Source organism: Magnolia sinica, chromosome 15, assembly GCF_029962835.1.
Source record: "Magnolia sinica isolate HGM2019 chromosome 15, MsV1, whole genome shotgun sequence".
In the NCBI taxonomy this organism is placed as follows: Eukaryota; Viridiplantae; Streptophyta; class Magnoliopsida; order Magnoliales; family Magnoliaceae; genus Magnolia; species Magnolia sinica.
Window position 1 is genome coordinate 63,213,169 of NC_080587.1, and position 27,376 is coordinate 63,240,544.

At 39.1% G+C, this 27,376-nt stretch overlaps 1 protein-coding gene across 1 annotated transcript in view; it reads left to right on the forward strand.

Annotated features, from left to right (window-relative positions):
• Positions 1-929: 929 nt before the first annotated feature.
• Positions 930-27,376, forward strand: part of LOC131226958 (RNA-dependent RNA polymerase 1-like) — a 35,185-nt gene continuing 8,738 nt past the window's right edge. Inside the window, exons 1-2 of the mRNA XM_058222649.1 lie at positions 930-988; positions 5,727-6,375. Of these exons, the coding sequence (XP_058078632.1) occupies positions 5,848-6,375 (528 nt within the window). The 5' untranslated portion in view covers positions 930-988; positions 5,727-5,847. The remainder of the gene's footprint in view (positions 989-5,726; positions 6,376-27,376) is intronic.

A 27,376-nucleotide genomic window follows, 5' to 3' on the forward strand; every position in this document is an offset into this window, starting at 1 on the left:
ATTTACCACGGCCATCCACGTGTGGGTCCACAGCTTCTGACAACCGGGAGTGCAGGCAATCCGCTTCTTGGTGGAAACGTAACGCGCATTCCGAATCGGATCACCTGAGCTCAAAGCACAGAGATATTTATATATGTCTGTGCCCCTGTTAAGGTGTGTGGGACCTAAAGAGATGCCCATGATAAATCCACTCCGTCCATCAGTTTTGCAAGACCATAAGATGGAATATTTTAAAAATCAGGAAGATTCAAGCCTCAGGTAAGCCACACCAAATGAAACATTAGGAAAGGAAACGTGTGGTATGGCCGTCATGAATTTTAGATCTGTCTGATTTCTAGATTCCTGTCTCACTGTGATCTTCAAAACTGATGGACGGAGTGGATTTTTCAAGGGAAAATCTGCAGGGCCCACACTGCCAGGCAACCCCTTTCCTTTCCACGTTTCTAATTTTTCGCTCGTTTACTTGCGGGCAGAGTCATATTATCCTCGATCGCAGTTTGCCCCGTGATTTACTTAGTCTTTAAGTCATGGAAAGTGGGGCCCGCATTCCAATCTTTCAATGATCTACGCCGTTGAATACATGGACCCCACTGTGGATGGGCTATTACAAAAAAAAAAATCTCTTTGATGTCACAATCCAACCCTCGAATCAGTAGTCTAGAAATTGACGGTCCACCAGAAAAAAAAAAAAAAAACAATAATAGTCCACATATATAGCTAGAGTCCTCCCATTTATGAGTATTCTGATTACAGTCCAACCATAATGAAAAAAAAAAATTTAACGATCAGGATTATTACAGAATCATGGCCCCACTTATCAGAGCTAAAACCCGAGTATACTGTAAAAATCCTCTGATCGAGGACCGAAATTCTTCGTATGTATACACATGCTCTGTCGCTTAGAATTAAAACTACCCGCCATAGCTCATGCACACACTCACTTTCTCTCCCTCAAGCTTCAAAGTAGGAGTAATTTCTCAAGCATAAGGTGAGATCATTGTTTGATTTTGATGTGGATTTGATTTCTTTCAATGCCCATTTGAGATCATTACTTTTGCTTTTATATTTTCAAGGATTTTTTTGGGAGATCATACATTGTTTTTTCTTTCGTTTTTGCATAGTGTTGTTCAACCCTTTCAGAAATTTCTCAAGTAAAGTTGAGATTATTTGATTGATTTTGGTGTGTATTTGCTTTCTTTCAATACCCATTTGAGATTTTTTTTTCGTTATTGCTCTCTTTTTCCAAGGATTTCTGGGAGATAACAGAGGTTTTTGCATGGTGATGTTCTTAATTTCTATAGAAATTGAACTGGAATTTCTGCTGGAATTGAGTGGAAGTTCTTATGATTCTTCATAGTATTTATTTGTTTGATTTTTAATTCTTTTTATTCTGCATTAGAGATCATAATTGTAGAAGGTTAATTTGATTTTTCATTAATTGTATTTCATAAAAATGGATTTATTTATTTATTTATTTTTGAAGAATGCTCAAATTGGATATTTTGGTATTATATGGGTGCTGACTATGGTGATAGTCTGTCGTGATTTTCATAATGGTGGTGGTTTGTTCACCGTGAACGTGGCATGGATCTTAACCGTCTTAAATTGTGGAGCAGGTTGTGGATGGTGCATAGCCTCAAAGTCACATTGATCAAACAACCATAACCATTTGATGCCGGCCAGACAATGGCTGGAATCAAATGTTTGGGGCTGTTTGATCAGTGTGATTTTTCAGGCTATGTTGATCCATCCACAATGGGCTTGCCTATTTGGACGGTCTGGATTGTAGTACATGCTGGATCTAACTTCAACAGCCGGAATAAGATGATTGTGGTTGTTTGATTGGTGTGATATGTTGTGTAAGGGCCTATGAGGTCCTCTTGTAGGCAACCATTGGAGGATGGGTCCCACTCAAGTTTCCTTCTAATTAATTTCTCTACTTTATTATTTGTATTTTTGAGTTGAATTTCAGATTCAACATAAATATGATTGGGAAGAGGGAAAGATCGGATGAAATGGGATAATCTCTCGCTCATCGAAAGCCTCCCAGGAGGCAATCCCTCGTATAAGGTATCTAAATTCCAAGAAAAATACCTGAGAGAGATCATACTTATATGTTCATTTGGCCCACCTTTGGATGATCTAAGCCATTGATCATTATCTGGGGGGCATCTCAACCATAGAATCAGAGGGATGATCAAGATCCTCTCTGCTCCTTTAGTGGTTAGGCAGACCTCTAGATGTTTACAGCTCATCTTTGGCTTCATGGAAAGGTCCCAAGATTGTGTAGACTGTTGGATCATGTGGGCCCACCCATCTGAGCCATCTACAATGGGGCCGGCGATTTGGACAGTCCGAAAAGTAGTTCACACAAGCCACATGTATGGTGGATGAGTCACCACTGTTTTTGAGACTGCCAATGTTTCTTCCACCGTTACTGTTCTTGCGAACTTGGCATTCATCAATTCTGAGTTTCTGGTGATAATAATCTTTTGATTTTGCAGAATCATAGTCAACAGTTTTTTAGAATTGATATTACTTCTGTTATGATCTCACTGAATGCTTTTGTTTCTAGTTTTCTTGTCAATGGCTTAATAGGATGTTGATTTGGGTTTTTACGATTAACTCCCTTTTCAGTAGAAAAATCCGTATCTTGTAGTTCTTGGATTTGATAGTATAAGGTAGAGAATAGTTTGACCAAACAATGGCATGGGTGGCCCACTTTTGGTAACTTGAGCCATTGGTATGAAGGCCCCTGTGGTGGTATGAGCTATGGCCTAATATACCCCCTATCAGTTGATCCTTGCGATCCAATTAAAATAGACTCTACACAACGAGGTTTGGGCGAATGGTCTTCACCGTAGGTTTGCTCCCTATAGGTGAAGGTTCGATTCCCTTCGTTGGCTTTACCCGATACACGTGGTTGTGGGTGATTGTGTGTATCCGCAAGGATTAGTCTCACTTCAAAAAAGAGGTGGGGACAACCTGTGTCTTCGAAAAAATAAATAAATTAAAATAGACTCTTAAAATCAATGATCCACATTTAACACAGACCGAATTTATCATCTGATATCTCCATGGGCATTTCAGCGTGGGCCCCACCATGTGGGACCCACATGTACAGTTTACAGTGAAGAACAAAAGCTTGATCGAGCATCCTCTATTCTTATAGGATTTTGCTAGGCTTTGAATTCCATTCTACATCTTCACACCATTCAATGATCTCGAGTTTTCCTTTGTGTGACCCCCTATCAGTTGATCCTTGCGATCCAATCAAAATAGACTCTTAAAATCAATGATCCACATTTAACACGGACTGAATTGGACGATTAGTATCATCTGATATCTCCATGGCCAATCCAGCGTGGGCCCCACCAAGTGGGACCCACATGTACAGTTTACAGGGCAGAACAAAAGCTTGATCGAGCTTCCTCTATTCTTATAGGATTTTGCTAGGCTGTAAATTTCATTCTACATCTTCACACCATTCGATGCTCTCGGGTTTTCCTTTGTGTGACCCCTTATCTGGGTTTTTTTTTTTTTGTGTGTGTGTGTACTCTTTGAAGATTAGTATCTTAATTGTCAAGCTTTCTAATTGTTGTCGGTCTTTATTTTGGATCTTACAATGAAGATACCATAAACAAGACAGTTTGCTTCTTTCTTTTTTTTTCTTTTCCCTAATAATATCAATAACTTGAATGAACTCATTCCTACTAAAGAAGACAAAACCAAGACCATTAAGAAGGAGAATCTATGTATAAAATATCTCTATGGCCGTTGCACCCAGCTGCCACTGGTAGAGTTGTTCCACTGCCGACCATAATGATGGATGGACTGGATTTACCTTACATATCACAGCGGGCCCAAATAGTCTTGTGTGTTTCAACTATTGTGCTCTGCTATGTATAATGTTTTTTTACTCTAATTGATTCGTTTCTCATCTTCTATGTTCTTGAAGACTGCTTTTTTCTTATTTACGGATGCTTATCCTATGAATTGCGTAGGTTATTTTATAGGGCTGAAAGTTGGGCAGGTTCAACCCGACCGACCCGTGACCAACCCAACATTGGATTGGGCTTGGGCAGGATGTATCAGGTTTGGTCTCGAGCTTGGGCTATATAAACACCAACCCAATAAAACTTGGGTCAGGCTTGGGTTGAAGTCTTGGGTTGCCCAACCCAACTCGAACCCGATCGAGATATATATATATATATATATAAGTTACCTATAAATTATATATATATATATATATATATATATATATATATATATATATATATAAGTTACCTATAAATTATAATTGAGTGTGGATTGTTTGTGTTGAAGGCACACGGAATTTCAGTGCCGTTGTTGGGTCTCATTGGTCCAGACCATTTGCGATGACTCAAGCTACCAAGATGTGCTAGATTTCTCTCCCAAATAGATGGCGTGCTACACAACTTGACTTTTAAAGTAGTTGTTGTCCAATATTTTAGCTTGTTTGTTTAGAAAAAATAAAGTTTTTTTTTTTTTAAACAATAAATAACTACACATATTATTAATAAAATCATAGGTACAAAAAATAAGACGTGTATTAAAATATAATAGACTAATGTAATAATAAAAATATTAGCATGTATCCACCCGACCAACCTCACTAACCCGACCGAGCCTGCTTGGGTTGGGCTCAGGTTGAGAATTGCCCGCCCGAGGTTGGGTTGGGGTTAAGGTACAGGAACCTTGGTTGGGCTAGGGTTGAGCACCAACCGCCCAACTTTCAGCCCCAGTATTTTACAACTTGAATAGCTTTGGTGGAAAGAGCAGAAGAAAATAACTTTTATGAGATTGTGTTCTTTGTGGTAGTTTCTCAACTTATGCGTGAAATCAAATGACTGTCTGAAGGTCTGTTTGATGCACCCAAAATGATAATGGATTGGAATGTTGCCCAACCCATGTGCATTTTGAGAAGCAGAGTCATTGGGCTCAAAACGCAAACTGCAAAAGCTACTAAAATGAGATGTAGTAAAAGCATGCTTGACCCATTATCTTCCCATTCCCAAATTGGGATGGTGGACATTTCAAACCTCCTCAATCTATATTGTATTTGGATAGCAATGAAGGACCTGTTTAGATGTACGAGAGCCTACCAATATGCATTTTGCAGAAGCGGAGCCATTTTGGTGAGCCTCACTTGGTGTGTGATGTGCTTAACACTCCCATCCAAAAAATCCACCTTGAATGAGAATGAGCTGAAAACAGGTCATCATGATCATGGCCTCACGTTTCCATCAGTATTTGGTTTATGAGCCCTTTTAAGGCTTGATTATCGTAATGGGTACTTTTGGTTGCATGAAATTTCATTATATTTTGCATGAAATTCAGGTTTATTTGGCAGCAGGAAATGGGAAGGATTTGTGGGGATTTATTTATTTTATTGGTCATTTGGTAGCAAGGAATGGGAGAGATTTGGATTTTAGAGGAACCAAAATTCCTCAAAAGAGCCCCCTTTTTTTTCCATTCCCACCTCAAAGCTGATTTGCAAAATCCCCTCGATTCCACAGGATTTAAAATCCATGCTGCCAAATGAGTCTTTAGACTGATAAATCATGAAGTATCATGAAATTCCTTAATTGTAAGAGTTTGAGTATTGTGTGTCTAAAGATTTTTCTAAATCTCTCAAATACTTTTAAGTGGAAGCTTACATTCTACCAGACATTGACTTGTTAACATATATCTTGCTGCTGTAGATTTTTTGTTGTTGCAAGTAAAGATGGGATCAGCGCCATGATCTTGTAATTGCAGAATGGAGAACTGTCCAATTGAGCTATACCATCTCAATCCCAACCTCATTAGATCAATTCAAACAACATGGTAGGTAGGACAATTAAGGTTTCTGGTTTCCCCACGAATGTGTCTGCAGAAACCGTGAAGGAGTTTTTGGAGAGATACACGGGTGGGGGAACTGTCTATGCACTTAAGGTTAGACCGCCAGAGAGTATTGGGCCAAGATCAAAAGCATTCGTGATCGTTCAATTCACGACGAGCAGTTGCGCAGAAGATATAACCTTTATGGCTAATCAGCAGCAGCTGCAGTATGAGGGTTCATATCTTAAAGCTCGAGATGGGGAGCGTGATATTGTGCTGAAGCCAAAGGCCAAAATGTTTAAATTGGAACATGTGATTCTGCATTTTGGTTCTCAGATTACAGATGGAAGTTTTTTAGCTCTTTGGAGGGTCGCTGGTGTTGAAGTGAACTCTGGTTTCGGTCTGAGGAAATTGGAATTCTTACTGTCTAGCCACGAAGTCCACTATAAGCTTGAACTCTTTTATGAGAGCATTTGGCAAATCCAGCTGCGCCGCTCACATGGACAAGCATCTAAGTTTCTTGTGATACAGGTATCCACTGCCAAACCATATTCTATTTTATTTTATTTCTTGATTTTGAGATTAGTAATTTCTCTTTTAGGCATGATTTTATATTTATTTTGTGTATTGAATAAGTAATTGCTCTTAGTTAGTGGGTCTGTTAATGGGCTTGATTTAGATTGGGTATCCTATAGTGTTTGTACCTGGGCTAACCAGGGTTTGGGTACCTGTTGGGTATTTGTTGGGTCTTTACATCCAGGCCTCGAGTTGGGTTCAGGACAAATAAGAGAATTTACATGGTCAGGCCCACCTAATGGATAGACTAGTTGCAGGTGCAAGTGCCACTTTGACATATGCATGGTGTGTAAATGGGCTTTATTAGATGTGTGTGGTTTAAAAAACCTCACTTCTCTGCTAGAACCTCTGTTAGCAAAACAATGGTTTTTTTATTTTTAATTTTTACACCCACACCCACGCACCATACACTCACACACCCACCCACACCACATGAGCACCCGATCCTTGGTCTCAATGTTGAAACAGAATCTATCTACCACTAAGCCATGGAACCGGACCCAACAATGGTTAAACGCTATATTTTCGAAAAAAAAGCTCGTATAATTGATTCATGTGAATTTTACGGATACTACCTCATTAATATAGTATTTACATTATGTTGGCATTTTCAACCATGTTTTCAACAAATTACTGCATTAATTTAAGTAATTATCATTGGATTAACTTCCATTAGATTTTATTTTATTTTATTATTATTATTTTTTAACGTATGTTGGGGTTAGGCCATGCAACTAAGGGGTTGGCAGCTTAGGTGGGCACCACCGTGATGTTTATATGAAATCTACCTTGACCACCAAGTGCATCACCCCATCTTAGGCCTAGGGCGCAAAAATCAGCCCCCATCCATGATTCAGGTGGACCACGCAATTGGAAATAGAGTACAAGGCAATGCTCACCCTCCAAAATGTTTCCTTAGTGTGACCCACCTGAATTATGGATAGGTACAATTTTTGGACCCTACAAGTAAATTTTAGTGAGGAACCAAATGGTTGGAGTGGATTTCATATAATCATCACAGTGGGCCCTATAAAAATCAAGGTTGGTTGTCCCTCTCGCAATTGTTTCCTTTGGTGTAGCCCACTTGAATCACACTTCAGTTTGATTTTTTTGTCCGCACAACTAATTAATGTGGGATTATACGTCTAATAGTCGGGGTGGATCTCGTATACACGTTAACGTAAGCTCTGTAAAACAATCAAGAGTGGGTGTCCCATGAAGTTATTTTTTCTTTTTTCTCCATTTGATTTGATTCATCAGTGTAAATTTAATAAATGTTGGGAGATGGTTGCTAGCCATTGATTTTTTAACGGGGCCCACCATAATATATATGTGAAATCCACTTCAACCATTAGATGTGTAATCCCATGTTAATCCCTGGGAAAATAAAAATAAAAATTGTGATTCAAGTGGGCCATATCAAAGGAAACAGTGGGGAGAGATGTCCACCCTTGATTTTTACAAGGCTCATTATGATGATTATATGAAATCCACTCCAACCATTTGATGCTACACTATAACTTAGGCCATGGCCCAAAAATCAGACATATATGTGATTCATATGGGCCACACAAAGGGAAACAGTGTAGAGGGTGAGTGTTGCCTTGTACATTGTTTCCAATTGTGTGGTCCACCAGAATTGTGGATGGGGCTGATTTTTTGGGCCTTGGCCCTAACATGGGGTGACGCACTTGGTAGTCGCAGTGGATTTCACATAAACATCATGGTGGGGCCCACTCGAGCCACTGACCCTTGCTTGCACAACCAACCTCAACTTCTGTTAAAGAAACATAGTGGAAGGTAGCCGATGATAATTACTTAAATTAGTGGGGTAGCTTATTGAATTTTTTTTTGAACAAGGTACTGGGATGTAAATACAATATTAATGATGTAGTTTATATATATATATATATATATATATATATATATATATATATATATATATATATATATATATATAATTCTCTTGATTCATCATCATCATCTAAAGCCTTATCCGGATTAACGGATTAACGGGTTTGGCTGCATGAATCCTTTTCCACCATTCCACTTTATTAAGTGACATAACTTCAGTTAGACTTTAGGTCATCTAGTCTTTTCTTATGACCTCCACCCATGGAATTTTGGGCCTTCTGCTTGCCATTTTAGAGCATTAAACTTGTACCAACTCACTCTAATGGTTGTAGTTTTTTGGTCTCCACTTAACATGACCAAACCATTTAAGTCCACTTTCACTCATCTTATTACTAGGGGTGCACATTTAACCGGTAGAACCGTGGAACCGGACCGGAACCGACCAAATGGTCCGGTTTGGTCCGGTTCTAGAGTGCACCGGTTCCGGTTCCAAAAATCAAAGAACCGGTGACATCGGTTCGGTTCTCGGTTTGGGGGTATGTAGAACCGAACCGAACCGTGAACCGATCCGTAAAACCAAACCGTGGATCTGATCCGTAGAACCGAACCGTGGAACCGAACCATGGAATCGAACCAATGTATTTTTGCACACCTTATAATTATTTTCTCTAGAACAATTATTTTCGTAAATGTATTTTTGCACCCCTTATACAATATCTAAACCATTCATCAAATGGACCACAACATGGATGGACATGGGCTTGCAATTGGGCTGGATTATAAAAAGCCCAGAATCGTGGAACCGATCCGGAACCGAACCAGTTTTAACGGTTCGGTTCCGGTTCGGTTCTAGGGCGCCAACGGTCCAGTTCTAGTTCCGAATTTCCTAGAACCGTTAGGAACGGTTAGGTTCCAGTTTCACCCAGAACCGGACCAAATCGAACCGTGTGCACCCCTACTTATTACCCATCAGTGCTAATCCTAAATTTCCTAAAGTGCATTTATTTTTTATTTTATCCTTCCTTTCCTTGCCACTCATTCATGTCAACATCTTCATTTCAGTTACACGTCCTATGGTGACATGGTGCTCTTTAACTGCCCAACATTTTGTTCCATAAAGCGTGGCTAGATAGTCTTATAGCCATCTATAAAATTTGCCTTTTGAGTTTGAGTGGTACACGATGATCACATGAAACTCCAGAGGCACATCTTCATTTCTTCCACCCTGCTTAAATTTTATGGTTCTTTTACTACCCAACATTCTATTCCATAAAGCATGGCTGGATACTTTTGCAACCATCGTATAAAATTTTCCTTTGATTTTGAGTGGTACACGATGATCACATAAAACTCCAGTTGCACATATCCATTTCTTCCACCCTGCTTAAATTCTATGGGTACCATCCTTCTCAATCTCTCCACTCATGAATTATCGACCCAAGATATTAAAAGTGGTCATTTTGGGTAACTTCTTAGTCATCAATTGTTCACAACCCCAAGTGTAGGGTCGCGATGTAGTAATAATCTCGGTATGACCGAGGTCGAATCCACAGGGACTGAAACTTGTACATATTCTGAAAATAACTAGAGCTAGAACTAGAAGAAGATGAAAATCTAAATCTGGAGAATTTTAGAGAGTAATTGTAAATTATTTAACTAAAATTTGTAAAATTCAAAGGTGGGACACTAGGTGGGTCCTTACTCTTGCTCAGGTGGTAGACTCTCGGGAGTTTCAACACCGAGTCAAGGGTTGGAGTACCCATAGGTGGTGAAATTCCACTAAGGCGTGAGTGTGTGGGGGTGTGTGTGCGTGCGTAAAAAATAAAATAAAATTAAATTTAAAAAAAGGAAGGTGCAACACTAGGGTTTCCAAGGATCCACTTGTAGAGATCAGGGAGATCTATGCTTGATTCACAAACACAACTGGATTTAGAGTCCCATCTTCATCCAATTGGAAGATATTTCATTAAAAATCAATTATGAACTTCCTTTGATCTAGTTCTCAATGGATGAAAGGTATGAGAACTAGAATTGATTCCATCACAAAACCATGCTCATGAGACAGAGTAAACATCAGAATTTACTAATCCATAACCAGTCTGAGAGAATTGTGAGAGTTAGGGAGAATTTTATCATCCAACCATGCCCAAGGGACGATGGTGAACAACATGATTTTCTAAACTCACAATCACAATAATGAAAAGAATATACTCAAAAGCTATCGCAGATCCATTGTAATTTAAGTGACAATAAACCATTAAAAACTAAAATTATTCCTTATAATTAAACTAGAATCAAGGACAGCTCATGTTAAATATGAATTAAAACCATAGGAAACATCCCGTCACGCTACAAGCTTCACCTCTTAGCCCTAGCTAAGAGGTTTAACCTATCATAAACATGATGAACTAAAATCTCTTAAGGAAAGACATAAACAAAACCAAGAAAGGGAAGAAAACTCCTAGCTGGCTGGTCGTCCTCTCTCTTTCTTCCTCTTCCTTGCTCGCACGTCCTCACATCCACGGTCTGATGATCTCTCTCTCTCTCTCTCTCTCTCTCTCTCTCTTATATGCATGGCGCAAGTCTGTCGGTTGGGTTGGAGTCGGTGGTGTGCGTAAGCTTATGCAACAAGCTGTCTTGCGTGCGCAACGAAACTGTAAAAGCTTCTTGCGTTGGTTCGAGTTTTAGGACAAATGATTGTCCCAAACCTTGAATCTAGCTCCATGGTGGGGTTTGAAACCCCCTTTTTCTGCTTGTGGATGGTCCGGATCATCGGTCCGATCACAGCTATGGTCACACAATCGGCCCACAGTGGCCGAGCGGCGTCCGGAAGCTGCTTTCTCACCCACCTGCGTAAATTCTTGTGCTGGTACATTCGGTGGGCCCATGATCAACGTCTGTGAGGAAATCCACTCCGTCCATTGGATTCTCCTCGGAATTTCAGTCAGGAATGGACATTTTTGGTTGTCCATTGATGCGGCCCATAGAATCTTTCTTCCTACCGTTCATGGGTGCACATGATCACCATGGTTGCGGTTGGTTACCCCTCCCGAACACGGTGGACGGCTCAGATCATCCATTGAAATGATGGTGGTGGGACACAACACATCACAGCGGACGCCCGTCCACTGTTGCATAAGAAGAGGCTAGGAGTCGGGTCAGCGCACGCTAACTGACTTCCCTGGTTCGATGCAATGCGGGCTCATGTGTGCTGTGTGCGCACCCAACCTAAGGTGGGGACCATCGTGATGTTTTTTGGTCAATCCATCCCATTCATCCGCTTTCTCATCTGATTTAAGGGGTTAAATCCAAAATTGAGGCATATCCAGATATCAGGTGGGCCCCAAATCAGTGATTTATGAATGATCTTTCCGTTAGACCACTTCCACAAAGATCCGAGGGCTGAAATTTTACATGTACGGTTACTTTATAATCCTCAGGCCGGATATAAAGTTTTGTGCCAAATGGATGGTGGGAACCTTGTGATCTTGCATTTATGATGATTTTCAAGCTTCTTTATCTTCAATAACTTGGTTTTCCCGGATCTTTGGCGTGTGAGTTTTTTAATCTCGGTCTCGTAAGATCCGTCCCTTCCCTTGGTGATTCTTGAGCATCAAATCTAAATTTTTAGTAGCTTTTTTCAATCCATGCTCCTAAATTCACCTTGCAACACAAACATGATTAAAATAGAATGTTAAGCATTATCATGTTCATAAAACCAAGTAATAACTAAGGTCTAATATGTAATATTTGACTCTCAACACAATCCCAACTAGCATTTTGCTAGTCCCGAGCAAAGTATGCGAAAAGCAATTCGAGAACCACATGATAATTTTTATAACTTCAAGTGGTTTTTGAAAAACAGACCAGATAATTGGATTCTAAGATACATCAATGTTGGGCATTACCTTCTCCTCAACTCAAGCGCACGGTAAACTTCATGGTTAAGTTCAAAGTATTAATCCCTTAATTAAAACAATTCTAAATATTGAGTTCCATTAGTGCATAGTGTAACCTCGACTTATCACAATTAAGAGTCCAATTGTCGATTTTTATGATAACATTGATAATCAAACAAGAACATTTCGGATATCAAACAATCCATCCCATTCCGGTAATCAAACAATCCATCCCATTCATCTGCTTTCTCATCTAATTTAAGGGGTTGAGTCCAAAATTGAGGCATATCCAGATATCAGGTGGGCCCCAAATCAGTGATTTATGGATGATCTTTCTGTTAGACCACTTCCACAAAGATCCGAGGGCTGAAATTTTACATGTACGATTACTTTATAATCCTTAGGCCGGATATAAAGTTTCGTGCCAAACAGACGGTGGAAACCCTGTGATCTTGCATTCAGGATGATTTTCAGGCTTCTCTATCTTCAATCACTTGGTTTTCTTGGATCTTTGGCGTGTGAATTTTTCAATCTCGGTCTCTTAAGATCCGTCCCTTCCCTTGGTGATTCTTGAGCATCAAATCTAAACTTTTAGTAGCTTTTTTCAATCCATGCTCCAAAATTCACCTTGCAACACAAACATGATTAAAATAGAATGTTAAGCATTATCATATTCATAAAACCAAGTAATAACTAAGGTCTAATATGCAATATTTGACCCTCAACACAATCCCAACTAGCATTTTGCTAGTCCCGAGCAAAGTATGCGAAAAGCAATTCGAGAATCACATGATAATTTTTATAACCTCAAGTGGTTTTTGAAAAATAGACTAGATAATTGGATTTTAAGATACATCAATGTTGGGCATTACCTTCTCCTAAGCTCAAGCGCATGGTAAACTTCATGGTCAAGTTCAAAGTATTAATCGCATAATTAAAACAGTTCTAAATATTGAGTTCCATTGGTGCATGGTGTAACCTCGACTTACCACAATTAAGGGTCCAATCGTCGATTTTTATGATAACATTGATAATCAAACAAGAGCATTCCGGATAACCCAACCCAAACCGAAACTTGCCTTACAGTTCAACCTTTTTATTCTTCCAGCTTTTGATTTTTCCATCGATGGCTTCATGCTATGTCAACCTCTTTAAAGATCTTTAATAGGTAGTCGTTTTCAATGACAACTGTTTTTTTTTTGTTTTATTTATTTATTTATTTATTTTTAGCTGGGTATTCTCTCTCTCTATTTATTTTTTTTTAAACATGATGGAAAAACTCCCCAGGTTGGTTCCTTCTATGCTTAGTGATAACCAAGTTAACAATTCAATATCAAACGGACACCTTAACGTGTAAGCTAGATGTGACATGTGTGGTCATGACTCAATCAATGCTTAAAATTTCTAATCACGGATTTATAAGTCGAACTTAGCTGTGAAATCTAACAGGTAATTGAATCTAAGAGTCATAAATTACCAACATTAAGTATTTTATACTTCTAAAGCAAGGATGGCCTTCAAAATCACTTGAATTCATAAAATTTTCAGAAAAAATTTTAAAATTTTTTTACAATTTTTGCTCAAGACTGAGAAAACACTGATTAGGTAACTTAGTCTCCCATCCCCAACCAAAAATCTACATTGTTCTCAATGTAAAAGATATAAGCATGCAATGCACATGAGACAACGAAAATAGAGAAGTGATGGAAAGATAGTACCTGAGGAAGGAATCAAGAGGCTTTTTCCAAAGGATCTCAGTGTGATGGTGGTTTACCATAAGAGTTCATCAACCTACAACAAATTATCCTAACATAGCAGAAAACAACCTACCCTAAACAGCATAAAGCCGACTATCCTAAAACGGCATAAAGCAAACTATCCTAGAACAGAAAACAGAAAACCTAACTACACCTCCGTCAAACTAGGAGATCAATCATGATAAACAGGATCATTCAAAGTCATGGACATGTCCTCTAAATCAAATTTCTTAACAAATGGCTTTAATCGATGTCCATTCACTTTGAATTCATTGCCATTATTTGGATTCTATATTTCAACAGCCCCCATAAGGATAAAAATTGATAATAGTGAAAGGGACGGTCCAACGAGATCAGAGTTTGCCTGGAAAGAGATGTAATCGAGAATTATACAATAAGACTTTCTGACCTAATGCAAATGATTTTCGAAGAATATGTTGGTCATGAAATGCCTTCATCCTGTCCTTGTAAATTCTCGAGTTCTCGTACGCATCGTTCCGGATTTCTTTGAGTTCATTCAATTGTAATTTGCATAGCGAGCCAACATTGTCCAGATTGAAATTTAATTTTTTGATCGCCCAGTAGGCTCTATGTTCTCACTTCACAGGCAAGTGGCAAGCTTTCCCATAGACAAGTCTAAAGGGAGACATTCCAATAGGCGTGTTAAATGCAGTACGATAAGCCCATAAGGCATCTGTCAATCGGATTGACCAATCCTTATGGTCAAGTTTAACCGTCTTTTCCAAAATGTTTTTGATCTCCCTAGTGGAAATCTTAGCTTTGTGGGTGGTATGGAGTTCTCACCTTATGAGAGATGCTATATTTCTTCATTAAATTCATGAATAGTCTATTACAAAAATATGAGCCCCCATCACTAATGATGTCTCGAGGCGTTCTGAACCGGGAAAGGATGTTTTCTTTTAAGAATTTAATGATCGTTCGATGGTTATTGTTCCGGCATGGAATCGCTTCCACTCATTTAGTGACATATTCTACGGTGAGCAAAATATATAAATTTCTAAAAGATTGGGGGAATGGTCCCATGAAATCGATGCCTCAGCAATCAAATGCTTCTATAATAAGAATGGGGTTCAAGGGCATCATATTTCGACGAGACAATGCTCTTAACTTCTGACAACGCTTATAAGCCTTGCAAAACTCATGAGTATCCTTGGACATAGTGGTCTAGTAAAACCCACACTGCAGAATCTTGGCCGTGGTTTTTTATCAGAAAAGTGACCACCACAAGTCTGAGAGTGACAAAAGGAGATGACACTTTAATGTTTATTATCTGGCACACATCTCCTTAAGATTTAGTCTAGGCAATATTTAAACAAATACGGATCATCCCAGAAAAATTTGTGCACCTCGGTGAAAATTTTCTTCTTATCTTGCGTAGTCTAATATGACGGTGTGAAACCTATGGCAAGATAGTTAGCAATATCAGCAAACCAGGGTGAATGGGAGACTTTGAACAGTTGTTCGTCACGGAACATGTCATTAATATGTGTTGTCCCAGGGGAATTAGAGAGATTAAGGCAGGAAAGATGGTCAGCCACTATGTTCTTTACTCTTTTTTTTTTATTTTTTTATTTCTAAATCAAATTCTTGGAGTAGGAGGATCCATCTTATCAAGCGGGGCTTAGCATCATTCTTAAAAAGAAGATACTTGAGTGCCGCATGATCTGTGTAAACGACGATCTTGGATTCGATCAAGTAGGACCTAAATTTGTCCAAAGCGAACACTATGGTTAAGAATTCCTTTAACGTAGTCGAGTAGTTCACTTGGGCAGGATTCAGAGTTCTACTTGCGTAGTGAATAACGTAGGACTTCTTTTCTTTTCTCTTGCTTAAAACCACCCCAAGAGCATAGTCAAACACGTCGCATATAAGTTCAAAAGGAAGGCTCCAGTCGAGTGGCTGCACGATAGCTGCAATAGTTAACATGCCCTTAGGCTTAGTGAAAGCTTCCTGACATTGCTCAGTCCACTCGTATGGTACATGTAATGCCCCGACTTTTCAGAACCCGAGTATACAACCCGTTTCCCAAAAACCTGAGTGTTAACTTATAAAGAGCAAAATTCCATATATAATTTTTTTTTCTTCATCAGAGTTAACAGATAAGCATAGAATGGACAAGTCAGTATAAAGAAAAATTTGTATTTTATTTATAATGTACAAGAGGTTGCCCATAATGACTTATACAAACCAAAGTCTCAATATAACAAATACAAGAATTCACATAATTTAATACATGAAAAATAACGGAATAATGTAACATAAGCCGCAAGACCGTGCAGCTCCTCTTAGCAATACGGTCGTGCATCCCTAGCACTTGTGCCCGGCTCCTCATCAGTTTGAACCTGAAAATCACTTAAGTCACATGTACTACCTGTACGGTTATATATTTGATGGATGAGTAGCCGACTCAGTAAAAATTCCCCTCAAGATTATACACTGCCGTATTATAGAACAAACACATAAAACAATACATGATGCGGGTCTTATTAGATGCATGGATGCGTGAATGCAATCATCGTCCCGGGGATGCTCATCCGTGGGGACAGTGGGCTCGTCACCCATGCAAATCATCGACCTGGGAAAATCATCCAGTCGGAACAATAGATTGATAGTCGGTGGTATTGAAGCTAGCGAAAAGATACCCCGATGATCCTAAGGGCACGTGCTATATCATCCAGAATTAGCCCCCCATCATCACCAATATGCTATGGATGCATGATTAGTCAAACCATTATTAGTCCAGTTACAATCAACCAATTTAAATAAGCTCAAGGTCAGTACGGGGGCTCATCACCAACGTAAGCCAACAGCTCGAGCATAGGTCACATACCACCATCCCCGGCTCATGAGACTACCATCTCAGGATGTTTAATGGAAACCTGTCGACTAGTGGCGAATCATATTACAATATATGAGGCTTACCATCACATGGTTGCACAGTATAAAGCATCGAACCCGTATAGGAAAAAATACCAGAACAAAGCCACATAGGGCGATATCAAAACAAGCCACATGAGGCAATTATTAAAATAGGCCACATAGGGCGAGTAACAAAACCACACGATAAAAGATCATCCATGAAAACCACTTAGACATAACAACTCATTAATGCTAGGCCCACATCAATGATCCATCTAGACCACCGCTCAATAACCACTAGATCGATGGTCTATTACAATCACCGTCAATCGAGTTACATCCCAAGTATGGGTGTACATTTATAAGTGGGGGTTTCCCACTAATGTACCATTTAAATCCCAGAAGCAATCCACAAGTAATCTAATAGCATGAATTAAATATACAGGATAAACATTAAGTATGTGATGTAACAAATCAATTCCAACAAATAACACATGCGGTTATAGAATGGAGACATCATTTATGAATTAAAATAAAACTATAACTTAAGCTAATGGGAAAATGGAAAGCTCAAGGGGAAGAATCATCACCTTATATATCGGATCGCGACTAATGTCACTAGGAAGCACGTGTGCCCTTAAAATCAATTCCTCCCATGAATTGTAAAATTGTATGGTCAGATGCAAGTTTTATATGCTTCCTATGGTTAAGATCATAACCTAGGGTTCAGATAACTTAGATTTAGGGTTTCACCCAAGAGTTTAGGTCTGGACTTATACCTTAGGGTTGGGACCCTAGTTGGTGTGCAATTAGTTAAAAGGTTAATTTAATAGTGCTTATTAATATTAATGATACAAGTAATATTAGCTAATATGGTAATCATAATTATTATGATAAATGTTAATTTAATAGTTACCAGGTACTTACTAATATTAACGATACAATTAGTATTGGCTAATCTAGTAATCATAATCATCATGGTGATGATAATTAGTACAGTCCACTATCAATGATAATATTTAAGGATGGTAATTTAATTTACTACTATTTAATAATTGTGATTAGGCCTATAAGATTTAATATGAGTGTAGATAGTCTACTAATGACTAATTATGATTAATAATCATAATGATTATCGTAATAACAACTAATGGTAATTTGAACCAAATTTTAAAGAGAAAGGTTGACTTACATTAGTCGACTTGGTGGCTTGACTTGACGTAACTGAGTTGTCCCAACTCGACCTTAACATCTGGACGAAGCCCAAGCATAGCCCGACATTGGTGAAGCCCAGACCAGGCCCAAGCATGTTTCGGCCCATCTGGATTCAGTCCCAACTGAATTTGAGTCGGTTTCAACTGAGTTGACTCGACTCAACTCTTCTTCTCCTCTTCTTTCTTCGTCTTTCCTTCCTTCTCCCTTTTCTTTCTCTTTTCTTCCTTTCTCTTTTCTTCCCTCTTCTCCTACTGCTGGAAAATCTCAGTAAGGGGACCGACCGATTTGAGTTGGGATTCAAACTAAGTCGAGTCCAATCGACTCGCCAGCCAACCCCACTCAATCCTCTGTTTTCCTTCTTCTTCTTCTCTCCCTATCTCTCTGTTCTTCCCTTCCCTTTTCCTTTCTTCTTCTTCCTTTCTTTCTTCCTCCTTTCTTCTTCCAGATTCTTTCTTCCTTCTACTTCTTTTCCTCCTATTTGCCTCCAGCTATGCCTGGACGATGCTGGGCAAGGGTTAAAACTACTAGCACCCGCCGTTTTCTCAGTGGAGGAAAGACAGCCATTAATGGCGTCTTGCAAATGAGAGCTTCTCCCTTCCATCTGCTTCTTTCAGACGGTCCATATGGACCCTAGAAAGCTTGTAGATAAGCTTTTTAAAAGCTTTGGAGAGATTGGGTTGGTGGGTTCAGATTTGGGAGGAAGGAGCGGCTGGTTTGATTTTTGTTGTGGAGAAAAGAAGACCTTAGCCACTTAGCTGGAATGAACGGTTGAAAAGGCTCTGTTTGGGACAGCCTAGATGATCCCTTGCTTGCTCACGCGGATCGCCAATGTGTTGCATGGAAGACAGTTTCTGTTTTTGGAAGTTTTATGTTTGTAGGGCCCATTTGCGTCAAGAACCGTGTGCATGCATACGTGTTTCTGCATGTGGGAGAGGTTGGGTTTTGGTTAGAACCTAGCTGTGCACGAGATGGATGGATCAGATCACCCGTCTGATCATATAAATGGTGGGCCATAGTGCGTCCCAAACGGACCTGTCCATTGGCCACTGAAAAATAGAGAGAGAGAGAGAGAGAGAGAGAGAGAGAGAACCTCTTTGTTTTTGGAAAGAACATGGTCAGCCCGTGCTGACGGGTCTCCAAGGACCCGTGTACGGCCAGTGCACGGCCCTCCTGTACACTCGCACCCTAAGGCGGGGTCCACCATGATGTTCGTGACAATCCACTCCGTTCATTAGGTTTGGAGGGTCCAGATGGACAGCCTAGCCAAAGATTAAGCATATCCGAGGTTTAAGTGGGCCAAACTAACGGAACCATGCTCCGTTTCATGGATCCACGTTGATCTGACGATCAGGTCATCCCGAAATCGATCGTCAACGGTTAAAAGGGCTCTAAGAATTCATTTAGGTGACTGGGGCCCTTATCCTATGAATTTAGAACATTAAATGTTTTTATTAAAATAATTTCAACATTCATTATTATTATTATTATTAGTTTTAGATTAAAATTGTAGGGCCTTATTTTAAGGTGGTCATGTAGATATGTGGGCCACAAAATGATTTAATTAAATTCTCTATTAGTTAATTACATGTCTTTGAAATCCTATAGTCTTTATTGGTCTCAAGTTGTAGGCCCATATAAATCCAATGGTTGGATTGATCCTGATTCGACTATCAATGGCCCTAGGATCCTAACACGTGCTTAGGTGTGATATGGGGATTGGACACGGACTAGAATAATCCGATTGCATTTATTGAATGATGGCCTTACAAAGGTAACCCTGGTGGTTGGTTAGATCTATGTACCAATGGAATTAAAATCCTAAGAATAGGTATTTCTCATGATGTGACGGTCCATCTTGAAGGATAACAGATGGATAGCTTGATATATGAACGGGATCTGTTTAGAATGGCCGGATTTCGACTGTGAATGCTCGCGTTGCTATTAAATTGGATTACATGGTAACCCTCGAGTACTGAAAATTACGAAGTGTTACAATCTACCTCCCTTAAAGAGAATTTCGTCCCCGAAATTCGGTACTTCTACCGTGGTTATGAATGATGACAATCTAATTTACAATGCTCCTAAGCATTCGCCATTTTTCCTTAAAAGTGGCGCATTTGTACAATGTATATAAGTAACTGTAGAAAGTGGGGTTATTACAATCTACCCCCCTTAAAGAAAAATAAATAAAGTCCTACTTCAATATTTAATGATGTACGTATCTATTGTTAATATTACGAGTGGTTCCATTATCCTAAAGATGTACCCTATGAAATCTCAACGAGATTTATTTAAACTTCCCATAACCCTTGGGTTTTCTCGTCTAGCAAATTAACTAAGGTGTCTAAGCCCTACTAAGGTTAGAAATCATTCTAAATCTAACGAATTGTCTTAATGCTTACCAACGTTAGAATCTTCTATAACATTCCATACATTTTTTTATATATATATTTTTAGTGATAATATCCCACTATCTAAAGTATGACACAATCTTCTAGTTTTCAGTGTTCGACTTGTCACGGATAGATGGTTATAGTGGGTTTGAGCCCGATACCTCGACCCTTTGCCTACGTATAGCAGGGGATTTCGGTATCAATTCCTAATCCTGTTAAATCTCGTTCCTTTGCTTAATCAGGGCATTGGAATCATTGAGATCTGCTAGGACTTAGAATTTGAGTCAAACCGTGTACACCTCGCGTAAACATGGTTCCATCAGTCCATGATCCCGATTATTCTAGACTTATGGGGAGCATCCTGTAATCATCTAATGACAGCACCCGAGATTTATGTGAATAGATGCAAGTGACCATCATGCTTCCAGTGCACACTCTGGTCAATGCACTACTCAAAAATTTTCGGATCAAAGTTCCCACATGGAAACTTGAGTTTTGAAATTGCTAAATTTTATCCAAGTTCTTAAACCTAACCCACATAGGCTCAACCTAGGGTTTAAAAACCTACCCAAAATCCTATAAACTTCCCTCTATTTATTCTTAATTATTGGAATTTGCAAAGTCTATTATTTCTAGCTAAAGAGGTGTACTGGGGAATTCAAGTTACACTTCCTGATAAGATTTCTTTAAGTTTAGGGAGTACTTAGATTTGGTTTAAGGTCCAGTACGGTGAGTGGGAGTTACGGTGAGTGAGGAAACTCCCACAGGCCTATGTTCAGTCCATTTGCTGATTATCACAAGAGTGTGATTTCTTACTATGAAATTTTAGGAAAGTTCACGTTCTAGACTTCTAGAAAATTTTCATTCGGAAGTCAAGTATAAGGAACGTCCTTATGTAGTTTTATGTACGTCATAATGAGTATTTGGTACACATTTAATTCCTAAGTTCAAACAACTTATTTTGGCAATTTACAAGGGAAACAAAGTTTTCATTCCTAAGTTTGAATGACTAAACCTAAAATTCTATAACTTCAATTTCTACGTACTAGAATTTATGGGAAGTATTATTTCTAAGTAGGGAGACATATTAGGATTTTCAAGTTGTAATTCCCAAGATGATTTCTTAGGCTTGTTCATTAGGAGCTAAGTTTAAGGGATTCTCGCTTGGTCTTACATACAACAAAATGAGAGTTTGTCCACCCACAGTACCTAAGTTTAATTTCTAAGTTCACACGACTAAACCTGAAATATCTAAAGGGCCTAAGGTTGTAAGTTTCTAAGTTCTCAACCTTAACTCAAGGGAATCTCACATAAGTTTGAATGGTACTCCAACAATTTCAAAGGGAACCTAAGTCCATTTCTAAGTACCATGGTTATCTAAACAACTGTCCAGGGGGCCTAACATTTTGATTTTCTATATTCTCAATTCCCCCTAGATACAGAGGAAATTCTCATAAGTTCAAATAGTTGCTCTAATAATTCTAAGGGAACCTAAGATTTTGGGTCTCTATATTCTCAATATCTCATACTCATAAGGATTCCACATCAGTTCAAATGACTATTTAAATTATTTATGAGAGAACCTAAGTTTGGGTTTCTACATTCCCAATCATTCTTCTAAGTCTAGGGGAAATTCACCTAAGTTCAAATTTCTAGTTTCAAACATCCTAACTTGGGACATTTAAGGCTTGTATAAAATCATTTTCCAAGGCCAAGTTTATCCAAACTATGCTCTGATACCAACTGTAACGCCTCGACTTTTCAGGACCCAAGTATACGACCCGTTTCCCAAAAACCCAAGTATTAACTTATAAAGAGCAAAATCCCATATATAATTTTTTCTTTCTTCATTAGAGTTAACAAATAAGCGTAAAATGGACAAGTCAGTATAAAGAAAAATTTGTATTTTATTTAGAATGTACAAGAGGTTACCCATAATGACTTATACAAACCAAAGTCTCGATATAACAAATACAAGAATTCACATAATTTAATACATGAAAAATAACGGAATAATGTAACATAAGCCGCAAGACCGTGCAGCTCCTCTTAGCAATACGGTCGTGCATCCCTAGCACTTGTGCCCGGCTCCTCATCAGTCTGAACCTGAAAATCACTTAAGCCACCTGTGCTACCTGTACAGTTATATATTTGATGGATGAGTGGTCAACTCAGTGTGAATTCCCCTCAAGATTACACACCGCCACATTAGGTAAGGATAGTTATAGAACAAACACACAAAACAATACATGATGTGGGTCTTATTAGATGCATGAATGCGTGAATGCAATCATCGCCCCGGAGATGCTCATCCGTGTGAATAGTGGGCTCGTCACCCATGCAAATCATCGACCTGGGAAAATCATCCAGTCGGAACAATAGATCGATAATCGGTGGTCTGGGAGCTAGCGAAACGATACCTCGATGATCCTAAGGGCACGTGCCACAACATCCAAAATTAGCCACCCGTCATCGCCAATATGCTATGGATGCATAATTAGCCAAACCATTATTAGTCTAGTTACAATCAGCCAATTTAAATAAGCTCAAGGTCACTACGGGGGTTCATCACCAGTCAGTGTTCGAGTTGTCGGTATCGCTACAAGTTTCGCTGGCCGGAGATAAAGATATAATATCGTTATCGCCGATAATATCGCCGATAACCAGAAATGCAGGGAAAAATGGGGAAATATGGGGGAAATGATGGAATTTTTCAGTGAAACTTCAGGACATTCCTATATACACATATTTACATATTCAGGAATGAAAATTTTGCAAAAAGAATGCATTAAATTAGAAGTTTCCATTTAATGGGGGCCAAAAAGTATGCTTTGTCATAAGAAATCACTCAAATAGTAACCAAAATTAATTTATATAATACAAATGCAAGCTTACAACAATTAAGACGTGCAAAAGTAAATGAATTAAAAAAATACACATTTCTGGCCATGTTTCATCCCCACATAAAGTGACGAGGTAGCTCATAATCATTGTCCGGATCCCGTGGCAGTTGAGATCAACTTTATGTGGCCTATTGTGATTTATACATACAACATGATGGGTCCATGTAAATAAAGGGTGGATGTTATCTCCCAATTTGTTCCCTCTGGTGTAGCCCATTTAATTAATTGATCATCTTGATTTTTAGAAATTTGGAGTAAAATTCACAGTTTCATAGGATGGACGGGTTGGATTTTACTTTATGAATGCATGTGCATGTGCGGCCCCAGCCTCATCCACGACAGTGCGGTCTTGATTGTGGGGCCCAACTTGATGTATTTATTCTATATCCATGCCGTTCATCTGTTTTTGTATTTAATTATAGAGTACTGGATAAAAAAATGAAACATATAAATTTAAAAGCCCACAGGTGGGGCCACATATCAGCAGAGTGATAGTTTTCGAATGGGGTGACTCATTTCCAAAGATATGGCATTTCTGAATGTTATCCAGACCGTCCAATTTGTTAGGCCCGTGGTGGATGGAGCATTGCCCAAATATCATAAAGATTAAACGATTCTAACTGTTGATTGATGGTTACAAAATGGACAGTTCAAAAATGCATCTGTTATCAGGCAGATATTCAATCAGCAAAATCAGATAGTTAAGATCAAACGTAGTCTTATTTCACTCCATGGTCGATCAACAATGGGGACCACCATTGGGACAGAATCTATACAACATGTATATTAGAATGTGGATGACCCATCACCACAGGAAAAATGCCATGACCTATTCAAATATCAATTTGGCAAGAGTATGGTGGTAGTTCACCACATTCTCTAAATTGGGGTTGATTCATCCACGGTGGTAACGACCCTAATCCCAAAATGACATTAATGGAATGATCCTAGCTGTCCAAATGGTGTATCCAAGCGAACCGTTAACATTATTGATGATCTTGTCCATTACTCCTTTCACAATTGGCCCACCGTTATACAGAGTGGATAGATCTAAAGTTCAAGTGGACCCACCGCAGAAAACTGTGGGATCAGTCACACCCACCGTTGAAACATATATAAGGCCCACCATTATGTATTTTTTAGATCCAGCCTCTTCATGAGTAAACATAGAGATAGATGACGTGAAAACAAAAATATAAGCTTGATCGGAAACTTCTGCGCCCCTAAGAAGTTTTGAACGGTGGACTGTCCCCACTGCTGGGGCCCACTGTGATGTTTGTGAAAAATCCTCCCCATCCATCCGTTTTGTGAGTTCATTTTAGGACATGATGCCAAAAATGAACCATATCTAAAGCTCAAGTGAGCCTCAAACGTGATAATTAAACATCCACAGTTGAAATATTCGTGGGGCACAGAAGTTTTGATTCATGCCAATATATTTGTTTTCAGTTCATCCCAATAGTAATGATGTTATTAACGGTATGGATGGCATCTAAACATCATTATTGAACCCAGGAAGGTTTAAACGGTAGGAATTTTCCAAACTACATTTTCCTTTAGTACGGCTCACTTGAGCTTTGGATACCATTCATTTTTTCAAACTAGTCCTAAAATAAAATCACAAAACGAATGGACGGAGAGGATTTCTCACAACCATCACAGTGGGGCCCACCTGAGCTTACAGCGCTGGAACAGGAGGAAAGGCTTCCGTAGGAAATCCGCGTCCCTGATCCACGCGCACGGCAGAAACGGATTTGGCTACTCCCCTGCCGTGCTCTGTGGGCCCCACCACGAGGTATGTGTTTCATCCATGCCATCCATCTATTTTTGTAGATAATTTTATAATACAAAACAAAAAGAGATATATCCCAATCTCAATTGGACCACATTACAAGAAACAGTGTTGAATGAACTTTGACCATTAAAATCTTTCTGGGGGCCATACAGGTTTTGGAAAAACCTGATCTTTGTTTTTTCCCTTCATCTGAGTCTTTATGAGCTAATTAACAGATTGGATGTCAAATAAACAGTACAGTGGGCCTTAGGAGGAATTAAATGGTGGATATCCAATCACTACTGTTTTCCCATGGTGTGGTCCACCTGAGTTTTAGATCTAACTCATTTTTTGCATAAAGCTCTAAAATAATATTTCAAAATTAATGGAAAGCATGGATACAACAGATACATCATGGTGGGCCCACGAGCACCGACCTGCACCCTCAGAGCCGTGGTGGGGTGTCTTTTGAAGACCGTCTGCACCGTCAAGGCTCACCTGTGGGATCCACCGTGATTTATATATTCCATCCACTCCATCCATCCATTTTAACAGATAATTTTATATTTTTAATTTAAAAACCAAGCATATCCAAACCTCAAGTAGACCACACGATAAGAAATAGTATGAATTGAACATTTACCGTTGAAAATATCTTAGGGGCCACAGAAGTTTTAGATCAAACTTCTATTTGTTTTTTCCCTTCATCCATGTCTGTGTGATCTTATGAACAGCTTGGATGAGAAATAAACATCACTGTGGGCCCTAGAAAAGTTTTAACGGTGGAAGTTATTATTCAAACTGTTTCCAATGGTGTGGTCCACTTGATCTTTTGGTACACTTAAATTTTGGTCTCAACCCCTAAAATAATATGGAAAAACAAATGGACCGCATGGATATACAAGATACATTCTCTGTGGGCCCAACACAGTGTACTCGGTACAATAAGTCCCTACTGAGTAACCAAGTACGCAATCCCCATTCACGCCCCGATCCCCAAAATCCCTCTCCTGTTCGAAAATTTTCAAAATTTTATCTGTTCCCACCGATTTCTCCTAATTTTCAGCCTGAAAATCCTTTTCCCTCATCCCAAATCAAAAGAACCCTCTAATTTCGAACAAGATCTCCGCCCGCTAGTGGAATCAAGAAGCTGCAGAAGATTTTTGGACGGAAAAAAAAAAGAAGAAATTTTCGGGGTTGATCTTACCGGAAATGCCGATTTGCACTCAACAGTAGCTGAATTCGCGTCTTCCTCCAAATCTGGGCGCAAAAACGGGTATTTTTTTAATCTTTTTTTGTGATTTTCTCGCCGACAACCACCCCTTTTATCGATAAAAGTGGGTTGTTGGCTACAGTTCCCACCCGTGGTTGGTGGGAACAGTAACATATCGGCGTGATATCGAAAATACCGATAATATCGGCGAGATTTCGGCGATACCTGGAAGCGACACGAAATATTGGGGTTTCGGTGTCGTTGCACTGGCGACACCGATATTATCGGCGATATTTCGATAATATCGCCGATAATTTGAACACTGTCACCAGTGTAAGCTGACAGCTCGGGCATAGGTCACATACCACCATCCCCGGCTCATGAGACTACCATCTTAAGATGTTTAATGGAAACCCGACGACTAATGGCGAATCATATTACAATATATGAGGCTTACCATCACATGGTTGCACAGTATAAAGGATCGAACCCATATAAAGAAAAATACCAGAATAAAGCCACATAGGGCGATATCAAAATGAGCCACATAAGGCAATTATCAAAATAGGCCACATAGGGCGAGTATTAAAACCATGTGATGAAAGACCATCTATGAAAACCACTTAGACATAACAACTCATGGATGCTAGGCCCACATCAATAATCCATCTAGACCACCGCTCAATAACCACTAGATTAAAGGTCCATTACAATCACCATTAATCGAGTTACATCCCAAGTATGGGTGTACATTTATAAGTGGGGGTTTCCCACTAATGTACAAGTTTAAATCTCAGAAGTAATCCACAAGTAATCCAATAGCATGAATTAAATATACAGGATAAACATTAAGTATGTGATGTAGCAAATCAATTCCAATAAATAACACATGCGGTTATAAAATGGAGACATCATTTATGAATTAAAATAAAACTATAACTTAAGCTAATGGGAAAATGGAAAGCTCAAGGGGAAGAATCATCACCTTATAGATCGGATCGCCACTAATGTCGCTAGGAAGCACGTGTGCCCTTAAAATCAATTCCTCCCATGAATTGTAAAATTGTA